Here is a 19547-nt window from a genome sequence, read left to right as displayed (position 1 = left end):
ATAAGTAATACCAATATTATTATTATTAATTATAAAAATCATCCAAGATATGATTATATTTTTTACAATAGTCTGCTTCAAATGATTTTCCGTTTTCTATTGTTTAAAATATATAGTGGAATAAGACGTCTGCACATAAATAAAAATTTTATATATTAAACATAAATACATTCATGTACACCGTTAAAATCTGCAAACTGCGTATTTTCAGAATAGAATCATTAAGCGTAAAAAGTATTTGAAATTTATAATTTGAAAAACACAAGTAAACGATATCGTTTTAAAGAGCAGTTTAAACGATACCTACATAATGCTCCGAAGACTCTTCAAAGTGCCATCCGCACAAACGACATGCTAAGAGACCTTAGAATAGACCCGACCAAAAAATACATAAGAGCCCTGAAGTTATATGCGACAACTGACAGGCTATCCTACTTAGCACTATCTAATCTTAGAGTAATAACTCTCCGAACGAGGAGGTACGCAGATCTTAGATCAATCACTGAATAATCATGAAGCTTATAAGGAATACATAAATTAGTCAATGAGATGGGGTACCCTGTAGTACCCCAGCTATCAAAGAGTAAAAGTGCCCAGTTGCGCTGACTCGAAAAAAGGATCGACAAGTTCAGTTAATAATCTGCTATTAATATAGAATAATTACGACACGATAAATGAATAAATAGTTTAAGTTATACATGTGATCCAGAGGGGATATACTTAGGTCAATTCACCCATTGTAATACCGCATAATGGAAAAACTCAGGATAGATAAATAAATATTTAATATGTTTGATAATACAATTGTTATTTAAAATGGTTGGTGGTATATATTGTAGTAGAACTCTTAACTTTTTTAAATTATTTAAAAGTTTATGGATTTTGAAATTTTAGTTTTCAGTTTTAATTAAATTTTTACTTCGTACTACCGTAGTCGTAATATTAGAACTTCGAATGTTTTTCCAAATAAACTTTTCAGTATTCTTGTTTCTAATAGAAATATTTTTTTTTTCCGTACGTACAAATGCAAATTGCAGTTCTGATTAGAGAAAATTCCAAATCAAATATTAAATTTGTAAATACGAGCATTGAAGTTAATATTACACATTTGATTTTTCTATAAATATTTGGTAGTACTTTGTAGTTAAATACAAAAAAAAATACTTTTATATTTAAAGATTGAAATAGAAGACCTAAAAATTATTAAAACACTTTTTTTAGGCATTTATAATATTATTTCAGGAATTCATTTCAAAATATATTTATATGTAATTTTTAATTGCATATATTACATATTTTGAAAAAGTTATAACATAAAATATTTGTAAAATTTTAGTTATTGAAATTTATATTTACGGCTATCCTTCTCTCCTAGTGAAGCATATGACCCCAAAAATTTTTCTAAATTTATCTCTGTTGCCTGCTTCTCTAGTAATTTGATTCCAGTGCGTCTTTGAGCTCCTGGTCCACGGTTCTTCGCCATATTTTATCTGGAGAACCAGGCCGGTGGCGGTTACCTTGTGGATTCCAGCGTAGTGCTTGTGTTGTTATATAGGATGCTGGTTTCCTAAGTGTGTGGCCTATCCACATCAATTTTCTTATTTTGATTTCAGTGACAGCTTGTATTTGTTGCTTGCATTCCCATAGGCTGGTATTAATTTGTGCTCCGGCCACCATATTTTTATGATTCTTCGTAAGCATTGAATGCGTGACTGAATAGAAGTCATGTTTTTTCAGCTTGCTTGTAAACGCCGAAACACCGACTGGAATTTGGTTGCCAATGATAAGTGCCGTGTTCTAGCATTTATGTGTTTTTAACCTATTTAATTTAACCTATTTGATGAAATAGGGCTTGTATGTTGCAATCTTTCATAATGGAAAAAGTTTCTTCCTCAAGGAAGCAGTTTTTACGGGTAATATGTTTACCTGATTTGAAGAGTCTTTTAAAGGTTAGGTTAGGATGGAGTGGATGCCTTGTGATCCTCTTATTCATAAGCCTTGTATACTTCTCACAGTTTTGTGATAGTAATCTTATATATAGAAAATAGTTCCAAGTCCGTAATACAAATGAAATGTAATAAAATTAAAAACTTAAAAGAATAATAATTGGTTTGTCGACAGCAATTCTAATCATAAACACGTAAATTGTAGTACAATCTTAGTACTGGATTTCTGGAAATAAATTCAACATCATTTACAAAAGTATTTAAATCATACATTGAAAATAGGTGGCTTCAGCAAGTTTTCGCTACATATATTAACTAGCAAGTTACTAGTAGCTAATCGCCTTCTGTATAAGTTACTAGTTGTAGTAATAAAGCAAAAGTAGCTAACTGCTATACAGCACTAAACAACACCATTTATATGCAATGTGGTAACTGTTCAGTCTAATTTATTCTACAGTTGTAAAACTATTTAATTTTCATTTAAAACATTCATATCAAGTTTGCGTATTTTTAACCCAATGAAATTTTTTTAATTTAATCAAAAACTATTGTGTAATGAACTCATATTATAATTTTACTCAAACAAATATTGACCAAAAACATGTTTTTCACTACAGGTTTTTGCTAAATATGGTAATTATCATTAGCAACTTTCTGAATAACCAAATGTTCTAATTACAAAGTAGACTTACTTTCTTGTTAATATTCCTTTTGCTTAATAAATATGTTGAAAATCAATTTTTGATTTTAGAAATGTCAAATTTCAATAATTCAATTGCAACTGATAATTTGCTAATTCGAACTAACCACTTAATTGAACTCTGTACATCCAATTAATCTTATTTGGTACATAAGACAACATCGTTACACACATAGTTTCTGCGTTTGAATTCTTGCAAAAACTCAGTATATCAGTCGAAAATAAGAGATACTTAACTCGTAATTTAACTCAAGTGAATCAATGCATTTCTTCAATCTTAATTTAGTGTTCAGACCTCAAGTCACTAATTAAACTCAACAGACCGGAGCTTCGTTACCATTCTGGACTCATAACCATTTCTGTAGTTACAAGATAATACATACCTTTAATGTATTGCCGGTATATACACGGCCATCAGTGGCCATATAAAATAAATTCTCTGTAATAAAGGGAGAATAGAATAAAGCTTGAACATTTGTGAAAAATATCTCTGTAAACTAATATTTATCGTGAAATGTCACCTATACCGTCAGTAGAATTAGAATTAGAAATAAACGGTGTACTAGCTCCCAACGGAGCAGAGCACTGCGACCAGATTGATCTTTTGTGCTGCAACTGACTCTAACCGAACAGAAGACATTCCGCTTTTCGAATGAAAGCCAGAATGTCGTCCGTTGAGGACCTCCTCAACGTCAGAAGGTTAGAGCAGCTCTCCTCCCAGTGACCTCCTCCTTGCCCAGATCAAGGCTGGGCAGTCACAGAGAATGTGACTGGTAGTCTCATCTGCTTCTAAGCAGAGTCGACACTAAGCCTTCTCGGACAGAACCATTTTATTAAGGTGATAACGCAGTCCATGGTGACCCGTTAAATATATATATATAAATATAATATACCGTCACTAATATAGTAACAATTTTCTTCTAATTTTATTGTTTTTATGGGCTATTAAGAAAACTTTTTGTTACAAATAAATATATACTTAATGTACAATTATATTTAATTGTTATAAATTTTAAAAATTAATATAATTTATAACTATTTTTATAATAGTATATGTTAATTATAAAAGTTGATATAACAATCTCCAATATTTTGACCATCATCCATAGTCATCATTAGGAACCGTTTTTTATATACATTATACATTATATTATATCTTTACACGTACTCTCTGGAAAGTCCAATGTTGTTTTAATTATACAATTATTAATAATTATCTTGAATTTTAAAATTAATAGGAAATTTTGTTTGAATATTTATTGTAAGGTAATAAACTCATATAGTAAATTCATTATCAAACCAAATAAATTTCACATGATTATCGACGGGCAGCATTTCATGTATTTCAACCATAAATAGCTTCACTTTTTATTTAACGCCAAGTAAGCAATTTAAGTAGTATTTTAGCCACAAAAATACTTCACGAAGCGAGCATTGAGCAAACTGTAAAACGTTTTTGTTTTAAATTATTGTTTTAATAATTTAACTCATTTGGGTTTATTTTATATTTTCTACTTTATATTACATTACATTATTCATTAATATTTCAAGCACGCTCTTATATATGTGACATAATCAACTTGTAATATATTTTTTTAAATGTATCTTTATATTTGACCATATTTGTTTATATTTTTTCAATTTCATTTTCACGTATGGGAATATAACTTCATTTATGGTGTTAATTTGTAGCATTTAATTTTCATTATTCCGGGGCGATAATTTTCCGTTTACCCGCTTGCTATACTTATATGTACATATACCTATATACAAGTTCATTTACAATAATTATAGTCATTGCTATAAGCGAGCAGTTCAACAGTTTGACTGCATGAGATACTTTTTGTATTTGAAAATGAATTTATATAATTTATAAGTATATATATGTGGGTAAGTAAGACACAGCACTCTCATTACTTTAACCTTAAATGGCTTTCTGCAATAGTTTATATGTGCGCAATTTGAAATTATTATAAAATCATAGTTTAAATTAATTATGAGAAGTTCTCATTCCAAGCCCTTATTTCGCTAGAGTATGTGAAACAAATATACTTAAATAATATAAAAAAATACCAGCTGAAGACAATAAACATTGTTTTTACTGCTGGCTGGCATTAACCCTGACACAAATAGTTTCAGCTTAACCCAGTTAGTGTTGTACATTTTTCTTAGAAGCACTACTAATTGTAAATAGCAGCGAATAAGATGAACCAGAACCAGTATATCTAAAATGTTCAGACGACCATATGGGGGCGACTTTCGGTATTACTTTGTGTGATTGTCTTTGCAGAATGAAGTATAAAATACAAACATAAACAAATTATTTTGAAATCATTTAAAAAGTGAATTAAACCGTCGAACGCTCATTCATCACATCTGTTGCTTTTGTAATTTGAGGCATTCTGGAAAACAGCTCTTCCGACTCAATGCAAAGTTGAATACCTTAACATGGTCAACTTTTAAAATTAATTATTTCGTCATAATAATTATTTTTTTTCACAAATATTGACACATTTCCTCAAAAAGGTAAAATATTAAATGGCTTCTTTTTTTTCTGAAATCCTAAACTTTTTCACAAAGTATTTAAATATAAATATGATAATTATTTCTCTTATTTATATCTTAAAATTATTCATAATTACTTTTCATTTTCATATAAATACAATGTAAGCGTTAGTCCCGTGTTAGTTATTCCTATAGCAGTAATTCAATGCTGGCGTCAGATTTAACAGGAGTATATATCATTTTTGTTATTATTTTTATTTGTCAGTTGTGCTTATGAAGTTGCTTTACCAGTTTTTTAGATACGAGTACCCATAACATACTTAGACTGGCTGCTGAATTGTTAAGGCTTTAAAAGTGTTGCTGATACATCAAAATTAAAATATCTACAAAAAATTTTTTTGAAATTGCTGTTAAAGCTAATGAGTCATATTTTCGTAATTTTTATTCATAAAAAAATTTTATTAACATATTTTTATTTCTTTCGTAACATGTAAGGAATTTGTAGTCTTTGTAAGATACTCGTATATGTAAATTTTTTTCGGATGTCTTATATAGAATTAATATTAGGGTTGTGTGATTTTGCATGGGTGCGGTTAATTTGACTGATGAAAGCTTAAATAAACTTTAAATAATTTATTTCAGTAGAAATTAATTTTAAGTAAATCAAATAACTTTATATAAGTAATTCTAAAAATTGCATATTCTATATGCATTTACTTAATATCATATATAACATATATGGGTAACAAAGTATAGCCAACCTATATGCTGCAACTAGTAGTACTAGGCAAAATGTCAAGGATTTTCTAGAAAAATAAAACTGTAAGTATATTTTCAGTGTCACTAAAGCAATTTACTTCTATACCGTTGTAGTAATTATTTTTGAACCATTGCATTTATGCGCGAATAATCGGTAAAATGATCGGTAAAATATTTTATATTTGCATTTATCAATACTAATTTTTGGAAAAGTGCTGGTAGCAATTTTCAAAAAACACTATGAATATTTTACCGATCCTTTTAAAAGTCATTAAGGACAGTTTTCCCAATCATTCTTAAAACTGGCTTATGTATGAATTGTATTATGTATATATGACTAAGCATAATTTAAGTCTGTACTCAGTAGTATGTTTTGGAAATTTTTAAATAAACCAATTGTTAAACTAATTTTAAACATTTATTCAGGTGAAATTCAGCATTATAAAGAACATTAGGTTTATTGTTCTTACTTTATTTATTTAGTAATCATTAAAACTACATTAAAAGATAATAAATTTACGTATATGAAAACTTAATATTAACTTACATTCAAATACAACCTTTTTAGACTTTTTTCATCTTTTATAAGATTAATATATACATACTGTGTTTTTAAATCGATATGTCTTTAAACTCAAAATATCTCTTTTACTGAAGTAGTAATACATTAGGTAACAGTCGCTGTGTACTACATCCCGAAATATTGGAATAAATTACTATAGTTACGTCACTAAACTACTGTAACGAGTTAACTGAAGTTTAAATTGTTATCAAATCTAGATATATTACATTTGAAGGTTACCACATAAATTGTGGGCAGTAAAATAAAAATAAACTTTGTTGAAGTAAGGATGTTTGAGAATGAACAGTAGCAACAATGGTATAATTACTCCAAAGGGTAATCACTATGTGAGAAATCTTCTTGCTATGGCAGCTGGCACAAGGCTTTTGGATGTGCCCAATCCATGCGCGAACGTCATGATGAATGCAACCGATACCATCCAAAGGTTTCGAACTCAGGTCCCAAATATTAGCCGAGAAGCACCAAAAGAGTTAGATACAAAGTATGGTAGAAGCCCAATGCTCCACTGAGAGAAGAGGATAATAGAAGAAGAAGAAATAAGGAATAATATTAAAGCTAATCCTATTATTACATATATACAAATATAGTTTGTCTCCAAACTGTCTACCGTAGTTTATAATAAGGTTAAGTAAAGAAAAAAAATTCGAATGGGTGATCTAATTCGTGTATTCATTTTAATTTATGTTGTTATTTAATAAAATTGTTTATTATATTTTGGTTTCAAATCTAAAATGATATTTTGTTGGTTAAATTTCGTTTTTCTTCATCACACAAAACTTCTAAAGAATTACACATACTAATTGACAATAGTAGTAGAGAGATGGAGATGCTAACTCTGTGCAAGACCAGACATTTTTTTTACAACCTAATAGATATTCCATCATTTTTGTTTTATATTATTGTTTTTATAATAGTATTCTCACCACAAAAAAACTCTCCTATGCTAAGAATCATACATATTATTGATGTATAATATAAAATTAATATTTCTATTTAATTTCTTCATTTTAAGTTAATTTCTAAAAAAAATAAAAAATAAAATACACATTCGATTGAAAATGGAAAAACATAATTTATCTTAAAACTACAAATTCAAAAACCGTTAATATGTAAAAATAAAAAAAATGTGTTAAACCTATTAAAACAATTAACTTTATGCAGGTTTCCACTTTAATACAATAAAAATAGGTCAAACAGACAGACTTGTTGTGTATATTTTTAGTGTCAAAGACGACTGTCGTACAAGAATTAAAATCAAGCCGAACTGGTATCTTTCTGTGAATACCAATTAATTTGTCAATGGAATACTATCGAAATAAATAATAATTTATAATTTTCAATATTTTTCCAACTTTATTGTTTTGTGACAAAGCAATCAGTAAATAAATTTTAATGTGACACGCATTCCTGCATGTAAATTCTGAAACAAAAAAATTAAAGTACAGCTTTTCCCTATTGGATTTCTGAGTTTTTTCAATTTTAACACAATAGAAAAATTGACATATCCGACGCCACTGCAATTTGACTTTAAATCTTAGAAAAGCATTTCAATCTGTCGGATTCAATATTGGAATACTCTAATATTTTGTTTGGCTTAATTTTTGTTTACATATTTTTGCGCTATTATTGAATGAATGGTCTCTGGTTTTTGTAGTACCATACAATGTGGGCACGGACACTCGCAATAAAATCTAAAATTTATTTATCAGTGCTAATTTTTGCTTATTTTTGTTTTAATCAAACTGGTTTGATAAATAATTATGCCTTTAATCGTAAACATTTAAATTAGCAATGGAATAAATCGCCAATCAAAACAATTTGTTTTTATAAATATTTACAAGTGATTATAAAGTGCTAGAAATTGATAAAAACCGGATAGGGCATACTTATAAAATTCAAATTGGGGAACAAGTTTTGAAAAAATTATTAATACAATTCTTTATCTTATGTTTAATTAAATATTTTATGATTTTGATAACAAAAAAAGAATTTTACTATGACGAATCATTTCCACACATTGTTTTGCATATTATTAATGACAAAAGGAACAATACTGCACTATGATCTATGAGCTCAATATATGCTATCATTTGAGAGAGTTTCCTTCGTTTCGTATAAACATAGTTTAATACCTAAACTCAGAAACTTCAATCTTGTTTGTCACACATATAAAGACAATTTAAGAACCCTCAGCGCTATACACTAATGGCTCCAGAAACTTCAATTCTGTCTGTCACATATATAAAGAAAATTTGAGAACCCTCAAACCCCCTATACACTAACGGGTACAGAAACTTAATTTCTTTATATCAATAAATGTCAGTTTATTTTTTATAACTGTCAAAACTGAAGTTATTAAGTATTGCTGCCTTAATTATTTTCTTTTAATAGAAAAAATAAATCAATATCATGTAGAAGTATCTACAGGATAGCTGAAAACGTAATTAATCCAAAACCAGTAAAAGTGTATGGAGGTGCATGCCTTCACATTTTACAAAAAAATTAACTTTCTCTTGCCAAAACCCAAAGGTTGCTCAAAAAACATTTAACCCATACATCATTCAATCAGCACTTTTAAAAGATCTGTCCAAATGAGTTTTAATAGAATATGATCAAATTTTATGCACAAATGTTCTTACTTTTACTAAGAGTTGTCTAAAAACGTCTTCGTTCGGTTTATTTTTTACTATTAAGAGATTTTTGCAAAGGCAGCATCAAATGGTAGTCAGATGGTGCAAGGTCCGGACTATACAACGGATACAACAAAACTTCGTAACCACGTTCCGTTCCTTTTTCTTTTGACTAAACACGTATTTAAATGGATGTTTCTCAAAGTTGATTAGATCATTAAAATCAACATAAAATAAATTTCAAACTTCCTTTCATATGTATATATATATTTGTATATCTGTAATACATAATAGAAGTGGATAGGAGTTCCAAAAGTTCCAAAACCGATTTCTTGATTGTTTACTTTCGGAGCAGTAGAACAATTATTGAAGAAATATATTTTTAAAAGAAAATTTGCTCCACTGGAAATAAGTCCCCTTAGCCCATTTCAAATTTGTGAAAGGTAGCATTAAATAAGAGATCAAGATTAAATAAGATAGATTTTATAATAGATTTTTTGGGGTTTATTTGCCTTCGACCCTTACTTTTCATCATTATAAATATGATAAAATAATAAAATAAGCAATATATAATTGCAAAAAGATGTCCCATTTAGTTTTAGAATTTTCTGTAAAAAATACAATATTATAATATTAGTTTATTCTATTACTTATTATGTTATGAACTTTATACTTTTTAATAATAAAAATAAAGTCCATTAAAATTTTTTTTATATCATTTTTTTTTTTTGTGAAAAAATGGAATGCTTGGATTCCTTAGTGCAATACATAATTTATATTTATATTCATATTTATGGTATATGCTATCCTCCAAAACACAATTTACTTAAAGTGACTATATAGATACTTTGAAACATTTATAATATTAGTGTTTTCCTTAATACTAAATAATTTTATTTTATCTCTTTTTTTTGTTTTTATTTTTTAGTTATTTTGGAAAATTTATAATATTAGTGTTTTCTATTACTTAGTGTGGTATGAACTTAATACTAAATAGTTTTTCTTTATCCCTTTTTTTTGTTGGTTTGAGAAAGTGGAATGCTTGTATTCCTTATTGCAATTATACAATTAGGATTCATATATATATATATATATATATATATATACTCCAAAAAACAATTGCTTAAAATGCGTATATAGATACTCATTTATAATATTAGTGTTTTCTATTATTTAGTACGGTATGAACTTAATACTGAATCATTTTTTTTATCACTTGTTTTTTTTTGTAGTTTGAGAAAGTGGAATGCTTGCATTCCTTATTGCAATTACATAATTAGGATTTATATATAAATATATATATATATATATAGTCCAAAACACAATGGCTTAAAATGGGAATATAGATAGATACTCATTTAGTGTTTTCTATTACTTAGTATGGTATGAACTTAATACTGAATCATTTTTTTTATCATTTTTTTTTTGTAGTTTGAGAAAATGGAATGCTTGCATTCCTTATTGCAATTACATAATAAATTTTCATATTTACATAAAGTCCAAAACACAGTTTGCTTTAAGTGACTACATAAATACTTTAAAACACTTAAAACAATTAAAAAATGTGTGCAAAAACAAAAACGTTTACTATATACGAAAGCAGCCAATATTTATATTGTATATTAAATACAAAACGATTACTTAGCACTGTAAGCTTAAATACTTTAGCCACTCAATTGAGCTCTTGTTTCTCAATTCTTTAACCCAAATACTTCCGTAAACCAATTCTTAAGCAGAGATATCAGTTTCACTTACACTTTGTAGTACGACGACGAGTAGCGCAACTTTTTGAAAGTTCACTTGTCAACATTTGTCACCGTTTAATGACGCAACGATTCGAGCTAATTTCTGGGCAGTCTGCGAATAAAATTCTCATTAGACAAGCAAAGTCCGTAAAAAATATCAGTTTACAGTTTAAAACGAAAACGTTTATAAAAATAAAAGCATTCAATTGTTAAAATGCTGAAATAAAAATATATAAAAATTATATAAAATTAAAATATTCAAGGAAACCTTCACTCTTTTTACTTTACTTAACACCTCCTACATTACAATTACGATCTCGATCTCTGTAAGTGTGGATGGATGTATCTTTTGAAAAATAATTTGAAGGGGATTACGTTTATACGTTTATGCGCACAAGTCAAAGCATAACATAAAAGCATAAACAAAAACTGTCAAACATAAAAACCATATAAAAACTTAATGAAAATGAAACTGTAATAAATTAAAGTTTATTAAAAAACAAAAAGACATACAACAAGAAAAAATATTTAATAAAATAAAAGACATTCAACAGTTTTTTTGTGGCACGAATCAACATTTTGTCCAACAAAATCCATGAAAGTGAAATTTTAAGCATGCGCAGAGGTGTCACATTGCATTTTATAGCGAGTGTACGCGCAACTTTTGTTTTGACGCACATAGATACACACTCACACACACACAGACACACAGAGAGAGATCCACGCATGCCTTGTATTTTAATTTGAATGATGTTACGATTTTCCGCATTTGCTGCGTACACCACACTCCCAAATCCAGCTGACCAAAGCATATTATAAGCACTGACTGTGGTAGCTTGGAATATTTTAGTGTTGAAGTGCACCACCACGGTTTTGGCTTGGACAAATGCGGTCGGTCAATGCTTGCATTTTTATTGTTGTTTTGCAATATTTGTTTTGGTTGCTGAAGTTGCTACTGCTAGTCTTGCCCGCGACTCTGCATTTTCTGTAGTGTGTGCGTATCAAATGCACACATGAAGGAAACTTAAATTTTTTTTTTTTTGGTGTCAGTGATTTTACTGCATTTTTCTTTGTTGTTGGTAAGTCATAATAAGAACCACTTTTATTTATTTATTTGGGTTTTATGTTTCTCTTGCTGGAAGCTATAGAAATTCCTTTTCGTTTGATTGCGTGCGCCCCAATACTGTTACTTTTTGAGCCGATCACACTTTTACACTTGTAATAATTAAACTTATTTAATATGATAATTGTGGACATATTTTAATTTATTAAGATAAGATGGAATTTCTGAAGATAATATACATAAGTTTATATTTTTAAATAAACTGAATGAAGTTAATATTTAAATAAGTAATGCTATTGAATATTGAATATGCCTTTATCGACCGCGTCTACATTCCGGAGCCTTCCGCCAAATTCGACGATCAAGTACTGTTCAATGCTCCCAAAAGGGACTAAACTAATATTAAAAATGAATTAAAGCTCAAATAAATACACTAAATATTTCACAAATTGAAACTAAGTTAGACATTATCAGGTAATAAAAGTAAAGCTTGACACTACAATTTTAATAGATTTTAGAAAATGAGAGAAGGTTGTAGCTGGGAATCTACTTCATAAAAAGCCAAAAATTTTTTATTAAAGTTTTAATAACATATATATTAACATGTATATATTATAAATATTACATATATTATATATATCATATATTATAATCAACATATATTTTTATACTCAAGTCAAATATAATTCTCATTCACTTTCATAAATTTTTAATATATAAAATATGAAATTCTAAAACCCTGTAATTTAATTTAATAAACATGTGTCGAATTTAGAATTTCATGTGAAAGTAGTCTTCTCAACAAGCGAGATCCATATAAATTATATAATTTGAAGTAAGAAGGAATATACTTTTAAAACTTTTGTAATCATTTCTAATAAATTTTAGAAAAGTAGTTGAGATACTACATAAAAAGCTAAAACTTAATTAACCAAGTGTTTTACTTAAATGTGTTATAGCATTCATAAAAATTAACTGGAAATAATAATAATAAGCGGTGATGGTTTTGTGTACTTCAAGAAGATTGAATTTGATTTGTATAAATATTGTAGGAGATGATTATTCACAGTTTTTAAAGCAAATTGCAACCTTATATACTAAGGAATGAAACATATAGTTTATTAAAAATTGATCCCGTTGTGTTACTACAAAGAAATTTTAGAAATAATCTGACTAACCATGAAAGCACTGTGAAGTTTTAAAGAAATGGAAAATGTGTTTATGGTATTAAGCAATCAACAAGTGTATAGTGTGTTTTCGCAGCTTCCTTCTCTAGAGAGTGCAGATAAGTACTTACTGGTCTTACTAATATTTTCTCAATGGACTTAGGTGGGCATGCACAGATACAAATATTACAACAACAATACAAATGAAACCAGCATATTTGTCGGTTAAACTCCTTTTTCAACAAAAATTAACTAATTTCCTAGTACTTATAAATTATGTTATCTTGTAGCTTTTTTTTAAAGACGTTAGCAGAAAAACAGTGTATAATAGAATTATTTTGTTTCTTGTACAAAAGAACCTGCCAAAATAAAATTAGTTGGAAACGAAAAACCTATATATTGAGTGAAAAAATTTATAAAAAGTATCACTAGCCTAGAACCCCCGTCTTAATTATCTTGTCTTGAAAATTAATTCTAATAAAGTTTATATTGGCCATTATTATTTATGACCTTCTAATATTTTTTTGGATAACTTCATAACTTGATCGGTGTAAAACTTCTCTGGTTAATCAGCGAAAAACTTTTTCTAGCAATTTTCAGCACCACTTCAGTAAGTCAGTTTTTGTCCATTAAGAGAATTATTTAGAAACCGGTATGGGTTCGGTATATGTAACAAAACTTCACAACCAAGCTCCATCAATTTATTGCCACGATGAAACACAACTTTTTTTCTGTTGTCCAAGTCTGGTGGGTTTTTGAGAATCTGGTCCTTTCCGTTGAACTAGGCTAGATCAGCTTGTAATAAACAATTCCTTTCTAATCTCATGAAACAGTCAACATAATCTTATTTACCGTCAATACAAATCATTTGTGGGAAGTCACCGGGTTTTGACCATGATCATGTTGTATATTATCTTATTTAATTCATTTTTTTATCGTCTTTTGCTTCAAAAATAGTTCAATTTCGCGATTTCAGTAATTTAGTCAATCAAATTTCTTCACTTTAATTCTAATTCTTGTAGATTCCTAAATATTTGCCGCTGCCGCCTCCCTTCTTTTTAAATAATTTCAACCTGTCATGAGGTTGCAGTATAATGCCTCTACTATCTCCTAACAGCTTGCGTGTCAGTTTTTATTTACTATTGCAAAATTTTATTCACTTTAATAGTGACAGAGTGATCAAATCGAGGTGCATTTTTTAAACATGGAAATTGTCAGAACAGAATGAGGCAAAACAGTCCCGAATCCGGCGTTCACTCACAGCATCCTCACTATAAATCGCACAAACTTTTTAGACTTTTTACAACAGTTTCATCTTTTTTATAGTAATATCTTAATGCATCACATAGCGTCTTTTTGTAGATATATTCTCATTTTTTATATTAATATAATTAATTTTATACATATCAGACGAATTACACAACTGCATTTGCAAAAACTATTGCTTGAAATAACACCTTTTTGAACACATATTCATTTGACGCAATCGGATAAGTGTTGCCAGATATATGGCTAATAACACCATCTAATGTCAAATTTAATATATATAGAGACAGTATATTTTTTATATAACCTAATATTAAGGATCAATAAAGATGTATCAGGTGTATGCATAACTATTTTTCGTTTTAACTAAAAGATGGTGTCTGCAAAATATACGCGCAGCATATTCATTTGACTCATACTCCTACTCCATCGATTAGAAAATGTGAGAAAGGGCTTAACAATTTAAATTAATGATTTCTGTATGAAAGATAGTGAGCGCTTTGATAGACCACAAAACTGTGAAAACGAGCAACTGCTGGAGTTACTGGATGATGACCCAACTTCAACTCAATATCAATTAACAAAGCATTAAATGTGTCACAAGGTGCTTTCAACAGATGTTTACGAGCAAGCGGAAAGATTTTAGTTCTACTTTACTACTGTCTTTCTCCTTCTGGAGCATAGGGCCTCAAAGAGGAAAGATTCATAAACCGTAAAAAACTTATGCATACACCTGGTATAACATTAAATATATCTTAAATTATTAGAGCAAAATAGTGGGAATTATTTTTAATATTACCCCGCATGCATCTTCTTAATTCAACAATAGAATTTCTTATGTTAAAGACACTATTTACCTAAACATATTAATTACTAGTATTTTTAACTGTAAACAAATTATTAGTTTAAAAATAACCATTATAACATATATACAATATGTTAATCAGTTACTATTTAAATTTATTTATAAATACATATATATATTGCTAACATTGTTAATATTTAGCTTAAAGCCATCAATTATATGGATTAACGGTATACAATAATTAAATTTTTTAAATTTTGTTGCTCTACATTCTAAATTAATAATGATAAATTATTGTAACATTGATATGAAATATAAATGTATTGCATGTAACGAAAAGTTCATCACACTGAAACACACATACATGATCTCACGATGACATTGTGTTAGCACTATACACTCACACGCAGAATATGTGTGATAGCACTATTAACATACATTTCGAGAAGTCATCAATTTATTGTAAATAACAGCAAAAACGCATTTATCACAGTGGAACGATAGTGACAGATCGCGTGAGCTATGAAGGCGGCGGCATACATTGCATATTTCCTAAATATATACTAAACATATATGTTTTTAGTTGTAATATAAATAAATGTACTTACTCACACTCAAGTAAATATGACCGGAAATCCAATTAAAACATGTTAACATACACCACAAATCTCAACAATAAAATGTGCGAACTTAATCAAAGATTAACCTTTGGTTAAGCTAAATAGCGCTTAGGGAAAATCACTGATTTAATATTTTGAGTTTCGTGGTCTAGTTTGGCTAAAAAAAAAAATAAGAAAAATTATAAAAAGTAGAAGAAGTAAAAAGAGTGTATATACTCATAATATGTAATAGCTTTGATGAGGCAATTATTATTTTGATAATGTGTGGATGAAGTGTGTTGACTGTATACGTCTGTTTTTTGAGCAGATCAAGTTGGCTGGATTTGGTGGACGTACATGTTAATGTCCATATGTGGACGTTGTTATGCTGCGAACGTGTTCACTTTTGCGGAAAAATGTGCGCATGCCTAAACGCAACGCACCATAAAATTTTTCTAGTTTTTTCATTATATCATATTTTGTTTTTTTCTAAATATTGTTAAAAAAAAAGTATATAAAAATGTATATTTACAATCTGAGGAATCACGTATTTTTTTTAATGCTAATAGTAACTTTTTATATATGAATATTCACTGGAAGCGTTATTATAACAACTTCATATCTGCACATGTGAGCGCACACACATATCTATTAAATCATTTTGGAGGCAAACTTTTGCTATATACACTACATTGCCCTAAGTTAACAATTGTAGATAAATTTTCATCTAAGTGTTAACTGTGCTAACACGTTGAGTTGCAAATTTATTCATTATGGTGCATGTACCGTGATTCAAAGAGATTTGAAGTTGCTTGTACGGTTATGTGTTAATAGAATCTTTCAGAGCAGAACAACTTAGCTGGAATTCTTTATTTATTATATAATTTTACTCTGTGATTGGTATTCGCAGATAACTTATTGACTTACACATGAAGTTTCTTCTAATCAGATATAATTAAGAGTAGAATTAATATACTTTAACATATTAAATCTAATATTTGCATTAATTCGTTTTAGTCGGTTATTAACCTTTTATATGAGTAATTCTACAAAAATTTTCTATTTTGTGTTGCAAAAATTGACTTAAATTATTTTTATTTTCAATTAAAAGAATTATCAGTTGACCATTCTATTAGAGAAATAAAGAATTTCTTATTTAATGTAATGTAATATTTATTTAATTTATAAACTAAAAACTTGCCCTAGTAATTAGGATATACTTAACAAATATTACTACAATTTTTAATCAGGCTTAAATTACTCCTAAAGATGAAGACCGCTGTTTTATAAATTTACTAAAAATCAAAGTTAGGTAATATTTCACTCAGTAAATCCCAAAAATAACCATTACGAAACTTTTTTGAGTGTCCTTAACACGACACATGTTAAAATTTTATGACATTTCAATCAGCAGTCATTAAATTGCAGCTGTTTGAGTAATACTATTTTTAGTACTTACCAAATAATGAGAGAAAAACAATTTTGTCAAGATCAAGAAAAATACTGTAGAAACTCAACAATCATTAAAAAAGTGTTATGAGAACTCTACTCCTTTAAAATGAAGTATTTCTCCGACAGTAGTTTGTGGAACATAATCGCGACCATTTGGCATTGCTCTAGATCCCCTAATTTATTGATTACTTTAGAAAATATCAATTGAGTCCATGAAGTGATTTTAAGTCCTTATAGTTTAATGATACAGCTTGCTATTTAAAGACATCAAGATAAACTATATAGGTTTATTTTAAACCAAAAATAATAATAACCTGATTATTTTTATAACTATTTATAACAGAATTTTCTTAGTGATATATAACCTGTATCTATCACTACATATTAAAATCAAACCAGCAATACCAAACATAAATTTACTATTTTAAACTTTAAAAGATAAAAACTAAATGTATCCATTTCAATTTAGATTATTTAACAGAACTGTCATTCGACAAATTATCAAAGAAGTACTTGACTTTCTGATAGTCAAGGCTGGGCAGCTATATTGGAAATGATTGTTTCTTTATACTGTCAATTTTCACAATTCCTACAATCTAAACAAAAAAAGGTTGTGCATTTGTGAGTTTCTAACCACCAATAACCAGAGATACTGCAGTATTATTGTATTATTCACTTGGGCTCTATTATTTCATATCCAGGATCTAGTCTTGTTATCTGAAAGCAAGGTCAATCGAGCAATGACAGTAACATAAGCGTTTGCTACTTATTATCCACTGAACAAAAAAAGAAGTAAGTACTTTTCTTAATCATCTGTAAGGAGGCAGAGAACGGTTTCCATAGAGTTACATACAAAACTTCCAGGCAAGTAAACTCTCTGCTTTTTTATCTTGTTCAGTATTCCTATACGGTGGACCTCTGATAAAATATATTATATTATATTATATGTATATTTTTGAACATATATAACACCCTAAATTATCATGACTTGATTGATTGTTGAAATATTTTATAGAACAGTTCCTGCTGTTTATTCGTTTTCAAAATGAGATAACTGATCTCGACATTCTGAATAGAGTAATTATTTTATATAAAGCTCTGCCGTTACATAAATATGTATAATATTTATTATTAGGTATTTTATATCCACAGTTGACTTGAAATTAACCAAGTCACGATATAATGATTACTCAAAAACAAAGTTCTACAAACTCCTCCGAGAAATGGGACTGCTAGAATGAGTGGTATGTAAGTAAATTATAAAAACACACACATATCATTATTTTGTTTGGTCCTAGTTTGGTTGTTATATTTAATAATCCCTTTGGCTTTTAAGTTTTGAAATTTGTGGCTTTATTTTACCATTAAAAATTTAAACTGCTTTTAAGATTAAATTTGTTAAGCTTCTTTATGTCAGAAAACGTTTATATTACCATAAAAAAGTCATGTGATATTTAATACTTTATATTTTATTAATAATAAAAATATGTTGTTTTGTTTGAAATTAATATCAATAAACGCTTTTTATCAATAAAAATAATAATAAAATTTATATATAAAAAATATCTAAAAGTAATAAAAATAAAATTTTTACTTTGATTAAAGTTATCTTGAGCAATTTACATTAAATTCATTATTAACTAATAGTGATCACTATCTAAACACATAAAATGTAAACGTGACATGAGCACAATGATCTTATATGATTTTTTTTTTAAAAAGTCATTTCTATTATCGAAATAACAATTCTTTCCATTTAAGTTATGTGTTATTCAGAACTTCTCACGTTCATAAAGAATAGATTATAGCGTTCTAAATAAGAATATAAATCGCAATAAAAATACTCTGTATTTTATCTTAACAAGTGACAGCTGTCGGTATACTAAATAGATGGGATTCACACAATTTTGATTCTAAAGAGATAATCAGAAAGTTTTGAGCAGGTGACACGAAGGAACACGTGACATGCCACACAATGAGCCAACTTAATTTATAATTATTTATTGGTTCAACGTGTAAATATGCTGTAATTAATTCAATAAAATCAATATTATATCAATATAAATTTAAACAATAGTATTTGTTGCAATTAGTATAATTTAATTATTTATTTTTATTTTTTCTATCTTTTCAGACATGGCATAAAACATGTTTTAAGTGCACAGAGTGCGGGATGGCGTTGAATATGAAAACTTACAAGGGTTTCAACAAATTACCATACTGCGAGGCGTAAGTAAAATAACCTAGAAACATATATTATATTGTCTAATTGTTATTTATTGAGCTTGAGATAAATTATGCGAAATATATTTTTATACAACAATTTAT

At 28.1% G+C, this 19547-nt stretch overlaps 1 protein-coding gene across 1 annotated transcript in view; it reads left to right on the top strand.

Moving 5' to 3' along the window:
• Positions 1-19547, top strand: part of LOC119672120 (LIM and SH3 domain protein Lasp-like) — a gene marked incomplete at its 3' end in the record, with an annotated part of 65160 nt that overhangs the window by 30250 nt on the left and 15363 nt on the right. Inside the window, 1 exon segment of the mRNA XM_038083087.1 lies at positions 19354-19448. Coding sequence (XP_037939015.1) covers positions 19354-19448 — 95 coding nt within the window.

The sequence above is a fragment of the Teleopsis dalmanni genome, chromosome 1 (assembly GCF_002237135.1).
Source record: "Teleopsis dalmanni isolate 2A chromosome 1, ASM223713v2, whole genome shotgun sequence".
In the NCBI taxonomy this organism is placed as follows: domain Eukaryota; kingdom Metazoa; phylum Arthropoda; class Insecta; order Diptera; family Diopsidae; genus Teleopsis; species Teleopsis dalmanni.
Note: the sequence above shows the minus strand (reverse complement) of the source record. Positions and strands in the feature narration are given on the sequence as shown.